We start from the raw sequence: 22,751 nt of genomic DNA, 5'->3' as shown, positions 1-22,751 counted from the left end.
CAGGGATTATGTGCACAGAGCATGAACCTGGAGGACCCCGGGATGAGGTCTTTCTCCAGACACTTGGGTTTGGATGGCAGATGTTTTGCAGGGAGCATGAGTAAGGTTTTCCTGGGATATCCGTGGCAGTGTTCAAGGCCAGGTTGGACACAGGGGCTTGGAGCAGCTGCTCCAGTGGAAGGGGTCCCTGCCCGGGGCAGGGGTTGGAGCTGGAGGAGCTTTAAGGTCCCTCCAGCACAAACCAGTCTGATTGTACGATGCCATTTCCGCCTGATTCTCACCCGGTTTAGGACACAAACGCTGCTCCAGTGCAAAGCCAGGCTCTGGAGCACGAGGCCCCACACCAGGCGCACCCATCAGTGCCCACCCCGTCGATGCTCGGTACATCCGGGGCTCCATGTGCCCGGTAGCCCCGCGGGTGGCCCCGGCGGACTGCCCCCCCCCCCCCGGTGCCGGTGGCGGCCCCGCTCCGCGCAGGCGCAGCTGCCGCCCCTCCCTCGCGCACGGCCGGGCGCAGCGGCAGGATGAAGGACCGGACCGGGGAGCTGCGCGCAGTGAGTGGGGGGGGGGGGCTGGAACCGGAACCCCCCGAGCCTCGGGACGCGCATCCCCCCGGCCCCTCCCGCTCCGGTTCTCCCCCGGGCACGGGCGGTTCGAGGGGCACCGGCTGCGGGCGGGGGCTGAGGGCCATGAACGGGGTGTTCATTACTGCAGGCGGGGGGGGGGGCAGCGCCCGTGGGGTGTGGGGCTGCGGCCCGAGCCCCTGTTACCCCCCCCCCCCCCCCCCCCGGTACCCCCCGGGGCCGCTTCACGCCCCGGCCGCCCCCGTTTGCTTCTTCATTCTCCGGGCTCCGCTGATGTCATCCGGGGGGGGCACCCCCGTGGCACGGATCGGCCTCCGCAGCCCCCGGTGCGGTGCCCTCGGGGTGCGCTGGGAGGCTCCAGCCCGTCCCGGGGGTGCGCCCGGTCCCGCTGTCACCGCGCAGTGCGGCGGGGGGGGGACACCCGCACCCCTCGGGGCCCCCCGAGGGCACGGGGCCGAGCGCTGCAGCGGGGATGCGGGGGGGGCAGAGCTCGCAGGGCCGGGGCGCTGCTCCAGCATCCTCCCTCGGTGCCATCACCCGGCGCTCGCTTTGCTGCTTGCCGTGGTTGGTTTGAATGACTTCACGGGGGAGGGATGCCGATGGGTGCCCGGGTCGGTCCCCACAGACACCGTCAGCGGAGGTGCTTCAGACGGGAATTCGGCTCCATCTGGAACACCCCAGGAGGATGGAGCTGGGGTGATGCCAGCGCAGGGCTCAGCGGTGGTTGTTGGGGTGAGGAGTGGTTGTTGGTGCTGAGGGATGGCTGTCGGGGCTGGGGAAGGAAGGGGCTATATAAAGAACTGCACCCCCCACTTAGCCTGGAAAGCATCCAAACAGGGGGCTCTTTCTCCACCAACAGCACAGGCTGTGTAATAGGATTGGAAAATAGGCTTTTTAATAATAATAATAGTAAAGATGAGCCCCACGAATGTCCTCTTGGCAGCCGGCGCTGCCTGGGAAGTGATGCCGTGTGGGGTATTTTAAAACCTCTCCATTCCTTTAAATACATCTTGAGGAAAATCAGACACATTCTTGCCTCCCTCCTGCCGCTGATCCTTATTCGTCAGCCTGATGCTGAAGAGTGCAGCATCCTCCCGAGGGCTCCCTGCTGCATCCGGGGGCTCCTGGGGATGAATGGGTGGAGTCCAGCTTGGAGCATCCGGATGTCCATGCTGGGGCAGAGCCTGTGGGAAACGTGGGGTTCCAGCCCTGGTGGTGGCAGTCACCTGAGAGGAGATGGATGCTGCAGTGGACAGAGTATGGGGAGTGCAGGGCTGGGTTGGTTTGTGTGCCTGCAGCCAGCCTCATCCATAGCCTGGGCCGGTTTCTTCCCGTTTTAATACAGCTTCTAAGATACGGCAGGAATGATAAAAATCAGATTAAAGCCGTTGCTGGAGCTGAGGAGGGGGCACAGAGCAAGAGCTTCACGTCCTAACGGGATGCTTAAAATGGCACTTGAAATTCAAAGCATTCATCCTGTGTCTTTTCTGAGCCTTGGGGCTCTGGTTGTGTTCAGACTTGCTCAAGCTTATCCTGTGCCCTGTGGGGTGGGGGGTTGTGGTGGTGCCCCCAGCACCAAGCCAGGGGCAGGAAATCCAGCTGAAAGCCGTGCTCCTGATGTGGAGGCAGCACAGCAAGGGCTGGCAGAGGATGCCTGGAAGGAGAGCAGCAGAGCTTCGCTGTCAGCTGCAGCTTTGGCCATGGGTGGTGGTTTTGCCCATCTGGAGTGGGGCTGGAGCCAGTCCCCTTCCCTGAAACCCGCAGAAGCAGCCCTGCTGCTGCAGGTGTTGGTGACAGAGCAGGGATGGGGCAGAAATACCCGAAAAAGAATTAATTTTGCTTTTGGAACAGTCTCTAAGCTTCTTGACCCTGTGCTCTGGGCACCCAGAATGCCCTTATTTAGGCTCTGCTTGTGTTGTGTTCTTGGAAGCTTGAGGAGGGTGATGCTGAGGGTGCTGCATGTAAAGAGCTGTCAGCAGCTGCAGATGAGGGAAGATCCAGAGCTCTGCTGCCTGGGCTCAAACAGGAATCCCAGCTGGATGCTTCAGGGCTGCAGTGGCCTGCGGGGCTCCATCCTGCCTGGGCAGTGCCACAACAGTCTGTGTGGGATGTCAGGGTTTGGGGTGTGAGACAGGTCCAGCTGGTGAAATAGTGATGAATTTTGTTTAGAGAGAGAGTGGGAAGAGGTGAAATGTGTGAGTGTTGTAGGATTGTGTTGGAAGGGACCTTAAAGCTCCTCTAGCACCAACCCCTGCCATGGGCAGGGACCCCTTCCACTGGAGCAGCTGCTCCAAGCCCCTGTGTCCAACCTGGCCTTGAGCACTGCCAGGGATGGGGCAGCCACAGCTTCTCTGGGCACCCTGTGCCAGCGCCTCAGCACCCTCATGGTACCACATTTCTTCCCTATGTCCAACCTCACCCTACTCTTGATCACTTTAAAACCATTGTCTTGTGCTGGGGACCCTGAGGTGGACGCAGAGCTCCAGGGGGTGTCAGGAGAGCAGAGCAGAGGAGCAGCATCCCCTGCCTGGCCCTGCCGGTCCTGCTGCTGGTGATCAGCCCAGGAGACACTTGGCTTTCTGGGCTGCAAACACACAGTGCTGGGCCATGTCCTGTTTGTCACCCACCAGCATCCCTGAGTCCTTCTCCACAGGGCTGCTCTCCATCCAATCCATCCATATGTCCAACCATCCATCCATCCATCCATCCATTTGTCCTTCAGTTCATCCTTCCATCCATCCATATGTTCGGCCATCCATCCATCCATCCACCCTTCCTTCTTTCCATCCATCCCTCCATTCATCCTCCATCCGTCCATCCTTCCCCAGTCTGTGCTGGTACTGGGGATTACCATGATCCAAGACCTGGACCTTGCCCTTGGCCTGGTTGAACTTCATGAGGGTCACACAGACCCACTCCTCCATCCTGCCCAGGTCCCTCTGATGCCACCCTTCCCTGTTGACTGCACCAGTGTTCCCTGTCAGCTGCAGAGGTGCTGAGGGTGCTGCTCATCCTGCTCTGTCAGTGATGAAGATGTCAGGCTGGCTGTGGAGGTGGCACTTGGCAGTTCATGGTTCCAGAGTGTTTGCTCCCCAGTGCTGAAGTGCTGCAGGCTGCTGCCAGATGTCTGCCTGGGCCAGGACTGGGGGGTCGAGGGGACACAGGAGCTGCAGGGCTATGGGGCTTGGTGGCTGGGTGGACCTGGATGCTTCGGGTCAGGGTTGCAATCACTGTGCTCTGCTCGGGTGGGCAAAGACCATTCATCAGTTGGCAGATCCTCTCCCCATTCCCTACCAGACAGGGCTCACCTGATGTTGCCTGGTGGAAGTGTTCCTGGAGATGGACACTGCCCACACCGTGGGTTGGGTGCTGCAGGGAGAGGTTTGGCAAGGCCAGTGTGCAGGCCTGGTGGGTTCCAGTGGTGGTGGAAGCCCCCCCAGTGTGAGGAGGACCTTCCCCACAGAGGTGACAGGAGGCCCCCCTTGGGTCCCCAGCACAGACCTTGTGTGCTGGGACCGGTTGTCTGCCTGAGACTGGGTGGCTGCAGGAGTGTTTGTAGGACTGAAGCAGTTGCTAAGTACCAAGTGATGGTCACATTCCTGGACACCTTCCATTTGGGTCTGAGGACTTGCCTTGCTCCAATGGGTGTTGACTGAGAATGATCCCTCTGGGATTTGGAGCATTGCTCTTTATTTCATGTCTGCCTTCTGTTTCTCATCATACCTACCTTTGAGTAGGGAGCTGGTTCCCTGCCCATGCCAACAAGAGAGGCATGAGCACAAACCCAGACCCACTGTTGCAGGTCTCCAGCTCCCAATGATTTCCTGGGCCCCTTTCCTCCCGTGCAGGTTTCCAAGGGCCTCTCTCCCGCAGTGTCCATGTCCATGTCCCAGTGACTGACCCCATCCCCACTCCTGCCTCCATGTTCCAGGTTCAAGCACTGCCTCGGGCCCACGGGAGCTGTGTGTTAGCAACAGGAGGGTGCAGGAAGCAAGGCTGGCTCCGGGTCCAGCTCTGGATCCACCTCTTCCTTCCTGCAGGAGCTGAGATCCGCAGCACAGGCACTGAGGACTTGCAGCCAGAGCTTGCTCCATCCCTGCTGTCAGTAATCCCTGCTGAGGATTCCTCTCCTGGGGCACAGATGTGGAGCAAGGCTGCTGTTTGCAGCAGTTCAGTCTCCTTCATCTCCATCTGGGCAGTGGGGCTTTGCCAGAGCCACTCTCGGTGCACGAGTCCCTGCTGGCCTCCAGAGTCAGATACATTTGCTTATTTAGCTGCTGTCTTTCCTGTTTTAACCCTCTTGGTTGCCTGGTGCATTCTCAAGCTCCTCTGTTCACTAAAGGGCTCCCATAAGTAGTTCAGCTGGTGCACAGTGGCTCCGTGTCGTGTGTCCGCAGCCCACACAGCTGCCCGGACCAGCTCTGCTTTGACATCACTGTGATGCCTAAAAGCTGGGGGCTGAAAGGAACAAAGCTGCTGGGGAATCTCTGACCACTGACCCGAGCCTGGCCTGACTGTGTCTGTGCCATGAGCATGTTTCTCTGGGACAGGGGAGCTGCTTCACTGGCTCCCCTGTGCTCGTGGATAGTGGGATGGGGTGAGGTACAGTGAGACTGTGCTCCTGGGGTCTGCTGTGCCTGTCAGTGGGCATGGATGAGGGAGCTGGGGGGTTCAGATGGAGAAGGCTCAGGGGGGACCTGATGGCTCCCTCCAAGTGCCTGCAGGAGGATGGAGCCAGGAGGGGCTGGGCTCTGCTCCCAAGGAACAAGGGATGGGACAAGAGGAACCGGCCTCAAGCTGCACCAGGGCAGGTTTAGATGGAGCTGAGGAACAATTCCTGCCCCACAGGGTGCTCAGCATTGGAACAGGCTGCCCAGGGCAGGGCTGCAGGCACTGGCCCTGCAAGGGTTCACCCCCCCTCAGTGCCATGGGGCAGGGGTGGCCTTGGCAGTGCTGGGAATGGTTGGACTGGATGAGCTTGAAGGGCTTTTCTATGATCTGATCCTATGGCTGATCCTGTGATGCTGTGGTGGGAGGTAACAGAGGTGATGTGCAGTGAGTCTGCAACAACTGCCTTGGTGCTCTTTGTCTGAGATGTTTCTCTGCTCCCCAGCAGTTGGGGGGTCCCTGGTGTCTGCTGGGGAGCTCCAGGTCTAATGCAGTGGGGGCTTGGTGCTCACACTGAAGTCAACCTCAATGCAGAAACACTTTGCCTCCCGAAACCTGGTGCTGTGCTGGGGATGCCAGGGAGTAATGGAGAGGCTGGTTCACAAGCCGTGTGCTGGCTGAGTGCTGGATGTCTACAAGCGCTCAAGCCAAAGGGGTTCAGAGCCATACCCGTTGGTTAGGGTTAGGTTTAGGGTTAGGTTAAACCCGTTGGTTTAAGTTAGGTTTAGGGTTAGGTTAAACCCGTTGGTTTAACTGCAGGTGTCTGTGCAGGCTGCTCGGGAGCTGTACAAATGTGTGTTTTTTGCTGTTTATCTCCCTGTTAACAGGATTTCTCAGGAAATGCAAAGTGATCAGTGCAGGCAGCACGTGTGCAGGCAGGCTCATTAGGATGAGTGCTGGGAGGAATTGCTGCTTCCAGAAAACAACGTGGATTAGCAAAGAGGAGAGTGAGCCCCGGTGGAAGATCCGGGAGGATGGAGCATGCAGCAGTGTCCTGGCTCCGGATGGCTGTGGGGTGACCGGGACAGATGTGCAGCAGGGGATGGCTGGATGTCCTTGGAGCTGCGGGTTATCCTTGCAGGAGATGCTGGAGCAGGAACGGAGGCTGCGGGAAGGTGATGCTGTGTCAGAGCAGGCTCAGAGTCAGGCTTGGGAAGTTTGAAAGGAGGCAACTTTGGAAGCACAAGGAGCAGGAAGTTTTGAGGAGCTGGAAGCAGGGGGAGAGGGCAGGTGTGGTGTGCACAGCGCTGGGCCTCTGCCCTCAGTGGATAATGGCAGGGCTGGTGTCTGAAATAGGGGTGCTGCTTTGCCCCCCAACCTGATGGCTGTGAGCAGAGTATAGGCTGTGGAATGTGGTGTGTCAGGAGCTCAAAGGATGGTTTGGGTTGGAAGGGACCTTCAGAGATGATCCAGCTCCAACCCCTGCCAATCGCAGGGACCCCTTCCACTGGAGCAGCTGCTCCAAGCCCCTGTGTCCAACCTGGCCTTGAGCACTGCCAGGGATGGGGCAGCCACAGCTTCTCTGGGCACCCTGTGCCAGCGCCTCAGCACCCTCATGGTACCACGTTTCTCCCCTATGTCCAGTTCAAACCCATTGCCCCTTGTCCTTTCCCTGCAGGCCCTGATTGAAAGTCTCCATCTTTCCTCTGAGCCCCCTGAAGTCCTGAGCAGCCACAGGAAGGTCTCCCTGGAGCTGTCCCTTCTCTGGGCTGCACAGCCCCAACCCTCTCCCCTTTCTCCACAGCAGCTGTCCCAGCCCTTGGGCTGCTTTGAAAGCTCCTCTGGACCCAGCAGGTCCATGCACGTCTTGTGCTGGGGACCCTGAGGTGGATGCAGAGCTCCAGGGGGTGTCAGGAGAGCAGAGCAGAGGAGCAGCATCCCCTGCCTGGCCCTGCCGGTCCTGCTGCTGGTGATCAGCCCAGGAGACACTTGGCTTTCTGGGCTGCAAACACACAGTGCTGGGCCATGTCCTGTTTGTCACCCACCAGCATCCCTGAGTCCTTCTCCACAGGGCTGCTCTCCATCCATCCATCCAACCATCTAACCATCCATCCATCCATCCATCCATCCAACCATCCAACCATCCATCCATCTAACCATCCATCCATCCAGCCATCCATCCATCTAACCATCCATCCATCCATCCATCCAGCCATCCATCCCTCCATCCTTCCTTCCTTCTTTCCATCCATCCATCTAACCATCCATCCATCCATCCCTGCAGGCCCTGGTCAAAAGTCTCCGTCTTTCCTCTAAGCACCCCTCAAGTCCTGAGAGGCCCCAGGAGGTCTCCATGTGCAGTACTTCTGCTGTGATGTTTACTGTGGATTTTCTTGTTTTAAGTCTTTACCTGCCATTGCTATTGGGTTTCCATCAAGTCCTGTCAGTTTGTGGTGTATGAAATGACTGTTCATCTCCTTTTTCTAGATGTGCCTTCGGGGAGGTTTGGTGTCTCACCTGCATGGTGCTGAGGTTGCTTTATATGGCCTAGGCAGGAGCACCAAGGAAGTGTCATTCCCACTGAAGCATATGCAGCCATTTGAGCAACTTGGTGTAGTGGAAGATGCTGCTGGTGATGGCAGGAGGGTTGGAATGGTGGATCTCTGAAGATCCCTTTGAAACCAACACGTTCCATGAGTGTCTGTATGCAGTGCAGCCTGGTCTGAAGGAGAACCGTTTTATGAACTACCATGTGTTGATGCTCTCCTGGTCACAAGGGCTGTGTGATCTCTGGTGCCATCTGTGTTGCCTCCTCTGCCCAAGGCTTTCCTTCACCTTTGCCAGCAGCTTCCAGTTAGTGGGAAGTATGGTAGAGACCTCGTGGTCACCGCTGGGCATCACCAGGGCTTGACAGTCAATTATAGAGTGCTTGGTAGATACAAAAGCCTGGTGGTGATCCTGGCAAAAACCTCTCTTGAGTGCTGAGCTCTGTAAAGTGTTGACTGTAAAGTAATGATGTCTTTGGTAGATCACAGTCCGTGCTCTAGGGCTCTTGGAGGTCAGTAAGCTCAGCCTTGCCCTCTGCAGGCCTGGTGCTGTGTCCTTCACCTCTCTTTGTTCTTAATAGTTCAGTGGAATTTTACCTGCCTGCTCCTGGAGTGAGCTGAAGAGTTGAGCATGGCTCTGACAAAAGGGCTGGGCTATGAGCCAGAGGCTGAGGACGTAATTCTGCAGCAGTGAAAGCCAACACCTAAGGACAGAGCTCTTGGAAGTCTTGCTCTCCCTTGCACTGCTGGTGTTGGGCATTGGGAATGACTGCTGGCTGGATGCTGAATGCTAAAGTCACTTGTGCCTTGAACCTTTATTCATCGGGAAGTTGTTAGTGGGAGCTATGGGCTGCTTTGGTGATTATTAGGATCATGGAATTCTGTTTGGAAAAGACCTTTAGGCTCGTAGGGTCCAACTGCTAATCCAGCACTGCCAAGCCCACAGAACTGCTGCTCAGGGGCTGAGCCCATTGCTCCTGTGCCCTGGTGCAGCTCTGCTGCCTGTACCCGCTCCGCAGATGGGTCTGGACACAGTCACATTCACCTGCAGCTCTAACAGAAGAGGGCAGGAGCTAAAGCCTGCGCACAGCCATAGGGAGCTCACTGGCCCTGCTGCAGCTCACCCTGCCTGTCTCCTGCTTTATGGAAGAGAGCAGGCTCAGTCTGCTCGGTTGGTTTGTGGTGTCTGCTGCCTCCCTGCAGAGGGAACAGGGCTGGGATGAAGACAGGGATGGAGTCTGCTCAATGAGTCATTTATTAGCAGTGTGCTTGTTGCAAACCCCCAGGGAAGCCTTGGGCTCTGGACCATCTTCCCATTCACTGCTGTCCTGCAGGCGGCTAGAGGAGGGTACAGCACTTCTGCTCGGCCTCCTCGTGGGGTTTCAGCCCCTGTGGAAGAACACCTTTAACCCTGTGACAGGGGCTGGGGAGCTGTGGCTGAGCTGCACTCCCCATCCTGCTCCCTGTGCTCCGCAGCACTGGAGGCTCTGGGAGGCAGTGTCTGCCCGAGCCTGGTGTGCTGCTGCTGCCCATGCTGCCTGCTGCTGCCTGTGCTGCCTGTGCTGCCTGCTGCTGCCTGTGCTGTCTGCTGCTGCCTGTGCTGCCTGTGCTGCCTGCTGCTGCCTGTGCTGTCTGCTGCTGCCTGTGCTGCCTGTGCTGCCTGTGCTGTCTGCTGCTGCCTGTGCTGCCTGTGCTGCCTGTGCTGCCTGTGCTGTCTGCTGCTGCCTGTGCTGCCTGTGCTGTCTGCTGCTGCCTGTGCTGCCTGCTGCTGCCTGTGCTGTCTGCTGCTGCCTGTGCTGCCTGCTGCTGCCTGTGCTGCCTGTGCTGCCTGCTGCTGCCTGTGCTGCCTGTGCTGCCTGTGCTGCCTGCTGCTGCCTGTGCTGCCTGTGCTGCCTGCTGCTGCCTGTGCTGTCTGCTGCTGCCTGTGCTGCCTGTGCTGCCTGCTGCTGCCTGTGCTGCCTGTGCTGCCTGTGCTGCCTGTGCTGTCTGCTGCTGCCTGTGCTGCCTGCTGCTGCCCGTGCTGTCTGCTGCTGCCTGTGCTGCCTGCTGCTGCCTGTGCTGCCTGTGCTGCCTGCTGCTGCCCATGCTGCCTGTGCTGCCTGTGCTGTCTGTGCTGTCTGCTGCTGCCTGTGCTGTCTGCTGCTGCCTGTGCTGCCTGTGCTGTCTGTGCTGTCTGCTGCTGCCTGTGCTGTCTGTGCTGTCTGCTGCTGCCTGTGTAGCCCGTGCTGCCTGCTGCTGCCTGTGTAGCCCGTGCTGCCTGCTGCTGCCTGTGCTGCCTGTGCTGCCTGCTGCTGCCCATGCTGCCTGTGCTGCCTGTGCTGCCTGTGCTGTCTGCTGCTGCCTGTGCTGTCTGCTGCGGCCTGTGCTGTCTGCTGCTGCCTGTGCTGTCTGCTGCTGCCCGTGCTGCCTGCTGCTGCCCATGCTGCCTGCTGCAGCCCGTGCTGTCTGCTGCTGCCTGTGCTGCCCGTGCTGTCTGCTGCTGCCTGTGCTGCCTGCTGCAGCCTGTGCTGCCTGTGCTGTCTGCTGCTGCCTGTGCTGCCTGTGCTGCCTGGCCCCTGCAGCCTCCAGGAGTAAGCCCTGCAAAAGAAGGGTTATCCTCACCTACACTGTGTGTGGGGTGAAAGCCCAGAGACCCTGAGTCCCTGGTGCTGCCTGAGAGTGCCTGAGGCAGGAGTGGGTGTCATAGGATCACAGCCCAGTTTGGGCTGGAAGGCACCATAAAGCTCCTCCAGTTCCAACCCCTGCCATGGGCTCACACACCTTCCACTGGAGCAGGGTTGCTCTAGGCCCTGTTGATCAAACCCCTCTTGCTCTTCTGCTCTGGACATGCTGGTGGCAGAGCACCCGTCCCCAGTACCAGTGAAGTGGGGGTGATCAGCACTGCCATGTGGTACCTATATCAAAGTAGGCAACACCAGTGATCCATCAAAGCTGCAGGGCTTGTTACCTGCTGTAAGCTGGTTTTAGAGGCAGGCTCTAGAAAGGTGCTTACACTTGCAGCCTTTTGCTGTGGCTGTTTCCTCTCCCCCTTTAAGGAGTCTTGGTGCAGCCTTCACTGCCTGAGGTTGCAGCGTGTGCACCTGGTGGATGCAGAGATGGAGGATGCAGAGATAGAGGATGCAGAGATAGAGGATGCAGGGATGGGGGATACAGAGATGGGGGATGCAGAGATAGAAGATGCAGGGATGGGGGATGCAGAGATGGGGGATGCAGAGATAGAGGATGCAGGGATGGGGGATACAGAGATGGAGGATGCAGAGATGGAGGATACAGAGATGGGGGATGCAGAGATGGAGGATGCAGAGATGGAGGATACAGAGATGGAGGATGGCCATTTTGGCAGCTGGGAAGCACTGGGAGGATGATGCGCCTTGTGTGCTTATGTGGCATTGGGACTGCATGCTGCTTGCCTGTCACTGGCAAGCAAGCCCGGGCTTTTGAAGGCTGTGAATTATTTGCTGCTTGTGTTAAGCAGCACCAGAGGGTAGCTTTGACCTAGATCGGAGCTTTCCATGTGGCTTTGAAAACCTGGGATGCTCACAGCTGGGATGCAGGAAGCCAAAACACTGTTGGCTGAGTGGACATTTTAGGTATCCTTAGGAGGAGTATTTTGGTTTTGTTTCTGCTTTGGCAGCAGTGTATGCAAAACCACTTCGAGCCAGGGTGAGAATGCCTGTGAGGGCTGGCAGTGTGCCTGGGCTGAGCTGCGGGATGGACAGGGATGCTGGGCACAGGTGATCCTCCAGTGCCCGCAGCCTGGTGGCATCTGCTCCCCCTTGGGTCCTGCTCAGCCCCATAGCCAATGCTGCTGCTCCCCTGTGCAGGGTATGGTGGTGGGGCCCCGAGACCAGCCTGGCGCTGTGCATGGAGGGTGTTCCCAGTGACGTGGGTTGGACAGATGGTGCCCGGAGTGACACGTGCCCTGCGAGCAGCCGGCTCCATCTCTGTCATTTCCTCTTTGCAGGGCTCCCAGCTGGGTTTTTGTGCTGTGCACAGTGGGGCAGTGCCACGTCCTGCCCTACATAGCCATCACCCTGCTGGTGCATCAGCACGCTGCTGTGCCCCAGGGGCCAGCTGCCTTCAAGTGAGCTTAGACAAGGTGTGCTGGCATCCTGGCAATGCCAGGCATGGACAACTCACTGCAGCATCGTGGGGTTTGGCCCATGCCTACAAACCCTGCTCTGTGAGGAGCAGGAGAAAGATGTCTCTGGATCTGATGGCAAAGCAACAGACAACACAGCCACTCAAACCCCGACAACAGACACTGCAGCCACTCCAACCACAGTGAAAGACACTGCAGCTGCTCCAGCCCCAGTGACAGACACTGTGGGTGGTGTTCACTCAGTTGAAGTTGTCTTTCACTCAAGACCTTGGGTTAATGTTGCTGACGTCCATCAAAATCTAAATGCACCAACCCTTTCCCAGGCTTGTGGCTTCTGCCATGTCCCTGCCTTCCTGGGCAGGCAGCTCCTGCCTGCTGACCCTGGTGTGGGGGCCTGGTTGTGGTCCAAATGGGCAGATTCTGGACTCCTGGTTCCTTTGTGTTCACAGAGCCGTGGGCTGAGTGCAGCACTGCTCCTAATGCTTGTCAGGATGAGGTTTGCACTGGAATCGTGGTAGCTCTCCAATCTTGGTGTATTTGCTGGTTACCAAAGGGTGCCATGGGCAGCTGTAAGGCTGAAAGCTGAGGTCTCCCCTGGGTGACTCCCCAGGTCAATCACCCTAAGTAGAAAAGACAATTTAAGGGGCAAGGATGGATGTTTCATCTGACTTACCTCAAGGTGAGCAGCATCTCACTGGAGCCCACACTGACGAGCTCTCTGCAAAGTGTGGGGGGGCTACAGGGTGATGTGTAACCCGCTGCAAAACATGGCACAGTTACGAGATGAGCAGAGACACTTCTCTGTCTTAAATCTTCTCCATTCCACTGGTTCCTTCTCTAGTGAAGGTGGAGTAAAGGGAAACTTTTCCACCCCATTAATTTTCCCTTTCCCTCCATCATGTATCTGTTTTGGATAATACTCTTTTAAATGTCACCTTATACAGAGGACTGTAATTTTTCTTTCCCCTGTGAGCTTGTGTCCTCTGCCTTGCTGGGACAGGAGGTGTTTTCATTTCTAGTGACAATGACACACATGCTTCAGCAGACAACCCCTCATTTGCCTGCTGTGGCTTTACTAGTTCTGTTGTATTCTCTGTTCTCTCCCACTGCTTCTGCACTCTGCAGCATCCCTTGTGCTTTCTCCTTGCAGCATCCCTTGTGCTTTCTCCTTGCAACATCCCTTGTGCTTTCTCCTTGCAGCATCCCTTGTGCTTTCTCCTTGCAGCATCCCTTGTGCTTTCTCCTTGCAGCATCCCTTGTGTTTCCCAACACTGCTGTTTGCAGAGGCCTTGTGCTGACGCACAGCCGAGGATAGCTCATAACGTTACCCAGCTCTGTAAATGCATGGGTGTCACTGGCTGTGGTGTTTTGCATTGTGCCTTTATTGATGGAGCTGCTTTCTTGGTGTCCATAAGTGCTCTGGTGCCTGGGGTGTCCCATGCTGTGGCTCCTGGGAGCAAGTGAGCAGAGGAGAAGGGGAAGGTGCCCTGAGGGGCTCCTGGAATGGGGTTGAAAACTTGGCAGGAAGCAGTTGTTGATGCCTCTCTCTGTGTCCTTGCAGGCGAAGGACAGTGATGATGATGATGAAGTCACCGTCAGCGTGGACCGGGACCGCTTCATGGACGAGTTCTTTGAGCAGGTGAGAGGTTTAGTTTTGCTCCAGTGTAGCTCTAAAGTGAGCTCAGACCTTTCTGTTAGCACTGGAGGAGGCTGCAGGGCTCTGGTCCAGGCTCCCACTGCCAGCAGTAGAGGTGAGGAGGGGTCCCTGCCCTGGCTGATGCTGCTCAGCTCATGCTGGGCATCCTTGGGGGTTACACTCAGAGTGCCAGTTAGCAGGAACCAGGCTTCCATGCAGACCTGTGGCTGTCTGGGGCTTACCTGGCCCTATGGATGCTTTACTGTTCCACGTGCTCTTCCAGACACCAGTGGGGCAGTGGAGCCCGGGAGCTGCCCAACCTCCAGCCTGCTGCTAAAGCTGACCAGCTCCCAGACGGCTCCTGGAGGCATCTCTGCAGAGTAGCAGTGTCTGCATGGGATTGGTTTAATTCTGTGCCTCTCGTTACCAAACAAGAGGTTGTCTTCTGGCATGTGGGTGGCTGTAAGATCTGCATGCGGATTTTTAGCACGCCCTTAGCATGGCATGTGTGTAGGGGGTGTTAAAATGTATCTGTGCAGGCAATGAAGTGGGGAATGAAAAAAACCTCGTATGCAGATGGGAGAAAATGAGCAAAGTTGTGGTGTGAGTCGAAGGAGAAGACAGAGCTGGAAGGTGGGCAGCTCAGCAGGCAGAGGGCACAAGTAGATGTTCCCCTCTCAGCAATACTGGCATGTCTCCTGGTTGAGAAGTGCAGGGAAGATGCTGGCATGGATCTGCTGGCAAACATGGTCTCCCTGGCCTGTGGGATGAGGGTCAAACTGGGCTTCTGGAGCAGAGAGCCATGGGGGACTGAGCCTGTCTTGTGCAGCCTCAGTAGTGCTCTCCATGCGGAGGTGCAGGGCCTGGGCATCCATAGATCTGATGCTAATTTAAATAAACCCCAAATGTTTCTCACTGCATCACGAAGAATACAGGACACAGAGTCTGTGTGCCATTGCTGTGACTGCAGAGCTGCTGCTGTGATGTGGAAGGTCTGTTTTCACAGTGGTCCTGCAGTTTGAGAATCCAACTGGAAAATACTTGTCCAGGAGGATGTTCGCTGTGGGTCAGATGTGTCATGGTTGCTTTGGGATAGGGGTTAATCATCCCTCCCCTTCCCAAAGGTGCAGGTATCTCACAGGAGACTTCTCTGGTTGTCCCATCCTCACAGGTGGAAGAAATTCGAGGGTTCATCGATAAGATCTCAGAGAATGTGGAGGAAGTGAAGAGGAAGCACAGCGCCATCCTTGCCTCGCCTAACCCCGATGAGAGTGAGTGAGCTGGGAGCTCCATGTGCCTGTGGGCACATGGCTGCATGGGACTGGGCCACTTGTGGGGTGGATGGAGTCAGGCAGAAGTTCTTGTCTTCAGTGGCCACAGCTGGAAAGCCACCAGCTGCCAAGGTGGCTGATGGCCAGGGTGAGGAAGGGCTCGGACCTGTGTGGGGAGTTGGAGGGATGGCTCTCTGGTGCTGAGAGGTGGTGAGGGTCCAGAGAGGCTGCTGGAAGGAGTTCCTGAAGGGTGGAAGATGAAAGAGCAAACGGTTTTGTGCTGGTTGCCATTGCCTTGTCCCAGGTTGCCTGGGGAAGAGGCAGCAGTTAGAGAACAGGCTGAGCATCGCCTGCTTGGCCCAGGAATGGCGCAGCTTGCCTGTGAGTGTGCACCTGCGACCCAGCCTCCCTTGTCTTGAAGGACATTCTGTTCCTGGCTGGCCAGAGCCTGTCCCTTCCAGGGCACTTGTCTCTGACTGTGGGTTGTTTGTGGAGCTGTGCACACATTTTCTTGTGTCCAGCCCTGGGACAAATCAATAGATACTGAAAATTGCTTGGAAGAACTCGGTGCTTGCAGAACTGTCTCACCCTCTCCTCCCCTGGCAGCTGCTCCTCAGCTAAAATGTACTTAGGCAAGCCTGGAAATGAGGGATCTTCTCAAGGAAATTCACGTGTCTCAGGCTGCTGACAGTGATCCTTCAGGCTCTGTTAGACTGCACTCGCACTGTAAGGTCTTGCAGTGTCTGTTTGGGTGTTTTCAGAGAAGAGCTGTCACTGCTTTGCCTGTGGCTACTGGGCTCATACAGCATGCACTGGCACAGGGACTGCTTGGGGCTGAGCCCCAGCTCAGGCTGCAAAGGGCATTTGTGGCCTAAAAGCATAATCTATTTAAAAGTCTGAGATCTGCAGTGAACAGGATGCGGTGACATTGACATGACTTCCAGACGCATCCAGGACGTTGGAAGTCCTCATGGTTTTGTTTTACAGTGTTACCTTGCCTTGGTATCGTGGAAAGTTCAGTTTATAATGCCAAAACCTGTTTGGGCAGCGAAATAGGAGCCCACACCTTGTTTACAGGTTAGTGTTTTGTACTCTTGTGTGTTCAGGAGGTTCTGGGTCTGATGTATCAGGCGGGTCTGATCAGGTGCTCAGTGATGGGTATGCTTGTGGAACTGCAGAAACAGCACTGCACCAGCTACTAAGAAGGAGAAGAGTAACTTACAGCTGAATCCAGCATGTAAGTGGATGATACCTGCGATGACAGTCAAGGCAAGACAAGGAGTTTGGGTGCTGCTTCCTCCCCCCTGGAACAGCTCCTTAGTTACTTATGAGTGATCTTTGTGCACTGTAGCATCATGTGAAACCTTCGCTACAAGATGATGGCTGATCACCCTCCAGGGTATCAGAAGAAAGGCACAGACTTCTCATTCTTGTCTGGAAGCAGATGTGCTGTGTGGTGCAGCTCAGTTTGGTGTGAGGTTGTAGCTTCTCCTTAAGCACTGCTGGCAAGTCCTTCCTACAGCTGGAGGACCTTGGAGTGGGGCTTTAGAAGATCAGGGCAGAGCTGGGCTGGTCAATTTGGAAACAGATGAACAGTGATTGGAGTTGCTCTTGGAGCACTGAGTGGAGAGAGGGAGGGAGGGAAGAAGGGAGGGAGAAGGGGAAGGAGGGAAGGATGTACAGTGTCTGCGGGCTAAATTCATTGCTGCTTTTTCAGGGTCACTGATAGACTCCACAGGTACAATCCTACTGGAATCTGTTTCTTAAATGACTGTGTGCTAAGGCAGATGTAAGCTCTTGATGCTCTCCTGCACCTGTTCTTGCATAAGAAGGTGAGGTTTGGGTGTCTGTGTGATCTACCCACCTGCCCACCACAGGGTGAAGGTCCTGGGCTGGATCCATGTTGCACAGAGAGCTCATCCCTCCGCTCCCATCCCCTCCCTTCCAGCTGATCCCTGTTATGGTTGCACAGACTGTTCCTGGATCCATGCTGCCACTGTTGCCTAGGCTTATTTTGGTGCCTGGTGGGTGGGCAGCTGGCTGGCTTTGCCATCATGCCAATGAGGTGACAGCCCCTGCCTGCCTGCCTGTGCTTGCAGCTCCAAGTTAGGCAGCATCATGTTGGGACTTAGATGGGCTCAGAGTGGCCAAGGGGCTGTGTAAGGGGCTGTGTTCCTCCTTGGTTTGCTGCTACTTCTGATTTGAGTTGCAGTCTTGGTAAACCTGTTCCTGAAGTCCTTCCTGGTGAGCTGCTGCATCTGTTGTTGCTCCTGGCACTTGCGGCAGGCTGTTCATCCTAAGTCCTTCGTCTGAGCCACTTCCCAGGGGAGGTGGCTTTGAGTGGCAAGTCGCCAGCTGGAGAGGAATGAAGTAATGGTTTTGTTGGGGTTTTTTCTGGGGTGGTTGGGAAGGACTTCTCTGCCGTTCGCTTCCTCTCTGTGTTGCATCCTCCCTGCGCCCTCTCGCTGTGTTACGTGACGGATGATGTTCGCTGAATAAATTGCCTCTAGGAATGTAAATCTTCAAATCAAAGTCGTGTCTTTCAGCCTGTCAGCTCAGCCCATCTCCACAGGCTTCAGAAGACCCAGTAAAGATCTGGAAGCAGTCCCATTATGGCTCTGCACCAGGATGGATGCGGGGCTCAGTTCCACGTACACTTGACCTCCAGTTTCATATTTTAAGCTGTGCAGACTCAAGGTGGTGGCTTTAGGCACAGGTCCTGGGTGACTTTGTTCAAGCTCTCCATCTGCTGGAGAAGGTTTGAGTTAGAGAGTGGTTTCTGTAATTCCTAGCAAAGAGATGTGCCCTCACCTTGGGGCTGATGCACCATGAGAGTCTGCGGGTGCTGCTTGCACAGGCAGGAGAGGAGTGTCTTGGAACTGGTCCCATCACCGTACAACCTCTCTCCCAGCACTGGGTACCCTGGCTGCCAGCTCTCTTCCAGTTTCTCCTCCACATCTTTGTCAGTTGGGGCACATTGTTCTCAATGTGGACACCCAGACTGGCTGCAGCCCTGGAATCTGATCAGACAACACAGCAGAACCTGGGATTCTGCATTCTGAGCTGCTCCTGGGGGTGCAGCACAATGCTCTCCAGCAGACCTCATGCAATCCCAGCTTTGCAGCTGGATCTCAGCCTTCTCTTGCTAAATCTCCATTGTCTCAGTGTTGACGTGGGGGATAATCTGTTATTTGCAGAAATGAGTTTAGGAGGGCTGATATGAGCAAGCCATAAATCCTGTTAGTGTGCTTTGCAGGATTACTTTGGCGCTGCCGCATGCTGTGGCATGGGGAAGGCTTTGTGCTTTCTAGGCATGCCAAAAGCAGGGAACAGCCAGCAGAGAAGGGCAGGGGTGCAGGCAGGAGGGTGGCCAGAGGTCCTGTCACTTCCTGGGTCCCCAGCATCATTCTGTGGGCACTGCTGCAACAAGGGGCTCCTGCTGTGGTGGGGGTGGAGTGTCCAAATCTATAGCTAACTTATTGGTAGTTGAGGATGTCAGGGGTGGTGTGTATTGCTCTGCTCCAGGTGGAAGGAAGGGGAGGAGAAGGATTTGGTTTTAGGCAAGTGGGAGCAAACAGGAGGATGGAGCAGGAAATCCAAGTGCTGAAGGACCACAGCAAGAAGTGAGGTGAGCTGGGTCTGCTGAAGGAGGAAGGGCAGGTGCCTGGCGTGGTTGCTGTTGGCTGGGCTTGTTTGGTAACAGTCATGGGCCAAGGAGTGGAGGCTGTGGCTTCAGCCCAGGAGACTTGATGCTAGACCAGGCTGGAGTCTGTTAGAAGCAGCTGCTCTTACCCATTGGGTTGTGTCATGTCCAGGCTGTGACAGTCGGAAACACAGAGTCCCTGGTTCTTCTCTGTTGTCCTCTGGGGTGAACTGATGCTGGTGCTGTGGGCAGTTGGGGTGTCCACAGTTTGAGAACAATGTGCCTCAACTGATAAAGACGTGGAGGGGAATCTGGATGAGCAACTGAAGGGCTGGTGGCCATGGTACCCAGTGCTGGAGACAGGTGCAGGAAGCAAAGCCCTGATGGTGTATCAACGGGTTTGATGTCAGGGTAGGTGGCTCGCTGCTGGGATGGGGTACCTGTTGCATCCCTGATAGCTTCAGTGGAGTCACTGTCCATGGAAGCATTCACAGACTGTGCAGACGAGGCCCTCAGTGCCATGGGTTAGTGGTACACTTGGCAGGGCTGGGCAACAGTTGGACTGGATGAGCTTGAAGGGCTTTTCCAACCTGGTTGATACTGTGATTCTGTGACAGTGTGGCTGGAAGTTTGTGAGATACCTACAATGTTTTTACTTCTGCGTAATGACCAAATAAAGACACCTAGAATCAGATTGTAGCATAGTGCAGGCCAGTTGTGCTGGCCCATCACACAGCAGTGGGTCTGTGGGGTGTGTGTACTTGCACTGAGAGGGGCAGAAACCACCAAGCTCAGAGTGGCAAATCAAGGAGAATGCTGAAAAAAGAGAGAATCTCCACTCTTGGCTTGGAGACCCAAACCGATATCTTACCCAGTACTCAAAAACAGTGTACAGAAGCGTGCCCTAATATTGCAATGCACTAAGGCAAAAAGTGTTCTTGGGGAAGGTTTGGAATAGAAGCCTGTTCCTTTTCTAAAAGGCAGTTAGCAGTGTGCTGCTGTACGTTTGAATTGCTGCAATAATCAAGTGCTTAAATCCTAGAATGTTGCACCAAAACTTTTCAACGCTCATTTTAGGAGCAGATCCTCAGACAGAAAAGTGTCTCCTGTTTTCCCACAAGCTCCCCCCAAAATCCCCGTGTTTTATGCCTCACAACACCGCCCACCATCACCATGCAGCTCCTGCCTACTCTGCTGACAGGACACGTCTCGCCAGCCCCCTCTGCCTGCTCTCTGCCCACCACACTCCTACTGCTCCCCTGGTTTGCTCCCAGGGGTGCTGCCCGCCTGCCCACCCCTGGGTGCTGCATGTCCTGCTCTGTGTGGGTGCAGCACCAGCTGCATGCAGGAGGTGCCAGTAGTGGTTTCTCTGCACCCAGGGAGATGATGGATCCCCGCAGGGATCCCATTTGCCCTTCCCTGGGAGCCCCGCAGGGAGCTGGGTGGCCTGGGTCTGCCTCCTAGCAAGTGCCTGGGAGCTGCCAGCTCCAGCCTGTGCAGGCAGAGCCGTGCTGCCTGCCAAGGGCTGATCAGCTCCATTGGCAGTCATGAGGACTGCAAACATATATACTTCACCAAATACACTTTGACAAAAACATATATTTGTTATGTCTCTCAGACATGAGAGAGAATCAACTGTCAGCGAGGTTCCCATCCGTTACACTCAGTCCTTTGATTCCTGATCATGATGGAGACACACGAGACACGATGTCTCATGGTTGGACCATAGACAGCAGTTCCATATTGTTAATAAAATAACAACTGTTACGCACACTGAGGGATGCTAGAGTTTTATTCACACTACTGCTACTCATGTTGTGTACATTCTCAGTACTATTAGCACTAAAAGGGTTACGTTTTGTAGCAGCAATACTAGCATTGGCTGTAGTTACTACTTATTCCATTTGATGTTACACAAGCAATCGTTTGTAGCATTTTCCTGACAAACGGGTTGTCCACAGATGTACTCCTGGGGAAAACGTTGATTAGTTACGAAGGGAAGGTTCATTCAGTTCATTCATGTCTCAGGTGTCATTATCTTGTCTGGTGCTGCTTTTCCACTTCCAGTGCACAAGCAAGATGTCAGTCCTTTTCAGGTACCTTCCTGGGGTAATGGCATCACCCAAAGTGGCCATAAGATGTAGGAGGATGGCTAGAATCTGTAGTGTCTGTACAACACAAAACTATACCACAGTAATAGCATTCTCTCAAATAGCATTTATTTGCAGGGACATAGCTCCATTTTTCTTGTCTGGATTTACTCACTAATACCACATTGTCTTTTCCAGTGGCAATAATTTCAGCCAGCTAGGGTTGGCTGTTGGGTGTTTGGACCCAAACTTTAGCTCCACTATTCAACTGGTCAATGGATCCAAACCCACAGTTCCCTTGAGCCATACTTTTCTGTGGGGCTTCCCCCTTACTCACTTGCATTCTCAACACAGGCAAAGTTGACATTTGGGCAACACGGTTTCGTGGCTGAATGAAGATATCTTGATCTCCACTAGTAAACAAAATCACCTTGATCTCCTCTTGATAATCTGGATCAATGATGCCCCCAGGTATCTGAACAGCTTTGATGGCTAAAGCAGACTTTGGGGCTATCAAACCAAAGTAACCTGATGGAATATATGCTGCAATACCAGTATCAATTACACAAATGCCTCGAGTATTCAGTCGAGTATTACAAATCTCATCTGGAGTTGCTTGATAAGGTGCCAAAGCTCTCCTTTATTTCCCAGTATGTGAGGGTCTCTGCTACTGTTAATGGTTTTGTTTGTAAATTAGGAGTAGTGACCCTCATTCAAGGGTTTCCATTTCCCCAATAGGTCTGTTGGTCAATATATGTAGTGCTTCACACTAACGCTCTCTCCATGTATTTGATTTGCTTCCCCCTGTAGCAGCTTGGCTTTCGCCACAGAATCATGGACTCACAGAGTGGTTTGGGTTGGAAAGGACCTTCAAAGATCATCCAGTCCAGCCCCCTTGCCATGGGGCAGGTTGCTCAAAGCCCTGTCCAACATGATGGGAATCCAGTGAGTGAGAACCAGATGTGTGTGATCAACAGGGGCTTCAGTTTGATGTTGAAATCATCTGCTGTGTCCTGGGTATTGAAATTATGGTTCTCACAGGGGTCCCCATTAGAGTCTGAGGAGTGCTGGAAGTATTGGCTTCGTGCCCCACTTCCTGAGTGGGCTCATGGTGCTTGCTATTCAGTGAGGACTTTGGGTACATTGTGAGCCCTTGTTGCCGATGGTTTTGCCCCCAGGATAGGGGTGCTGGATGGCAGTGCTCCAGGAGAGGTGCATTTGGGATGGAAATGTGGCTGTACCGTGTAAGGAAAGCTGTTGTGTGTCCAGGGGTCACCCTGTGTAGGGCTTGGCTGGGGGCTTGACTGGAAGCTTCTCTTCAAGCAGCTGCCGAACCTCCAAGCATGTGAAGGGGCTGCTGTGGTGGGTGGTGATGGCCAGATGATGTCCCCATCGCTTTTGGCTCTTATTTCTTACAGTTGTGGTGTTAGGTTGGGCCATGGGTTCTCCCAGCACAGCCTCGAATTAAGCATAAATGAGAACTCCTCTGACAAAAGAGAAGTATCAGAGCATCTGCAAGTACCAGTGGAGTTAAACAGCAAGGGAGAACCTGCACATTGCTTATGAACGCTGATGGGAAGCAAAGTGGTGACCAGCTGTGGTGTTTCAGCAGAAACACCCTGAGACCTTTGGGGTTTGAGAGGTGTTTCATTTGCATTTGGCTGGGGGAATGGGGAGAACGATTGCGGTTTCAGGCAGGATGGCTGCAGAGGCTGCAGCCGGGCAGCACTGGAGCCTTTCAGAGGAGAGTACATGGCCCTTGTGGTGCCATTTCTGTACCCATGGCCTTGCTGACCTGCACTGATCCTGCTTCAGTTCCTGTGGGTACACTGGGCAGAAATGTCATCTGATAACAGGCAGTGTACACCTTGAGCTTGCTTTGAGTGCCATCAGAGCCTGCTTAATAGGTTTAAGCTTCTTGCAATCTCTTAGCAGTATTCCTGAGCTCCCAGGCCCCACAGAGGTGGAGCATAACTGTACTTCCCTAACTGAGTTATCAGATTATTAGCAAATAAAAGAGCTGCTTTGATTGCAGGTAAGAAGACGTGTGTCTGGGGAAGCATTCTGCTGTGAGCACCATGGGAAGCATTCTGCTGTGAGCACCATGTGGCAGAAATGAAAGGGCAGGCAAGGCCAAGTAATTGTCAGGGAAAGAAGATAAAATGCAGCTGGGATGTGCCCTCCTCTGATTTCTGGCTTGGGGCTCTCCCAGGAACAATTTTTCTTCTTAATGGTGTGAAGCTGTAGCCGTTAGAAGCATTCACTGAGTCA

The 22,751-nt window shown here is 55.0% G+C and overlaps 1 protein-coding gene across 2 annotated transcripts in view; it reads left to right on the top strand.

The window, feature by feature from the left end:
* Positions 1-496: 496 nt before the first annotated feature.
* Positions 497-22,751, top strand: part of STX1A (syntaxin 1A) — a 57,978-nt gene continuing 35,723 nt past the window's right edge. For both annotated transcript variants that reach the window (XR_004550209.1, XM_034068735.1), the window contains exons 1-3: positions 497-554; positions 13,402-13,479; positions 14,648-14,747. Coding sequence is in view for 1 of the 2 variants with exons in the window: in XM_034068735.1 (XP_033924626.1) it covers positions 525-554; positions 13,402-13,479; positions 14,648-14,747 (208 nt within the window). In the remaining variant the exon portion in view is untranslated. The remainder of the gene's footprint in view (positions 555-13,401; positions 13,480-14,647; positions 14,748-22,751) is intronic.

This window comes from Melopsittacus undulatus, chromosome 13, assembly GCF_012275295.1.
Source record: "Melopsittacus undulatus isolate bMelUnd1 chromosome 13, bMelUnd1.mat.Z, whole genome shotgun sequence".
In the NCBI taxonomy this organism is placed as follows: Eukaryota; Metazoa; Chordata; class Aves; order Psittaciformes; family Psittaculidae; genus Melopsittacus; species Melopsittacus undulatus.
Note: the sequence above shows the minus strand (reverse complement) of the source record. Positions and strands in the feature narration are given on the sequence as shown.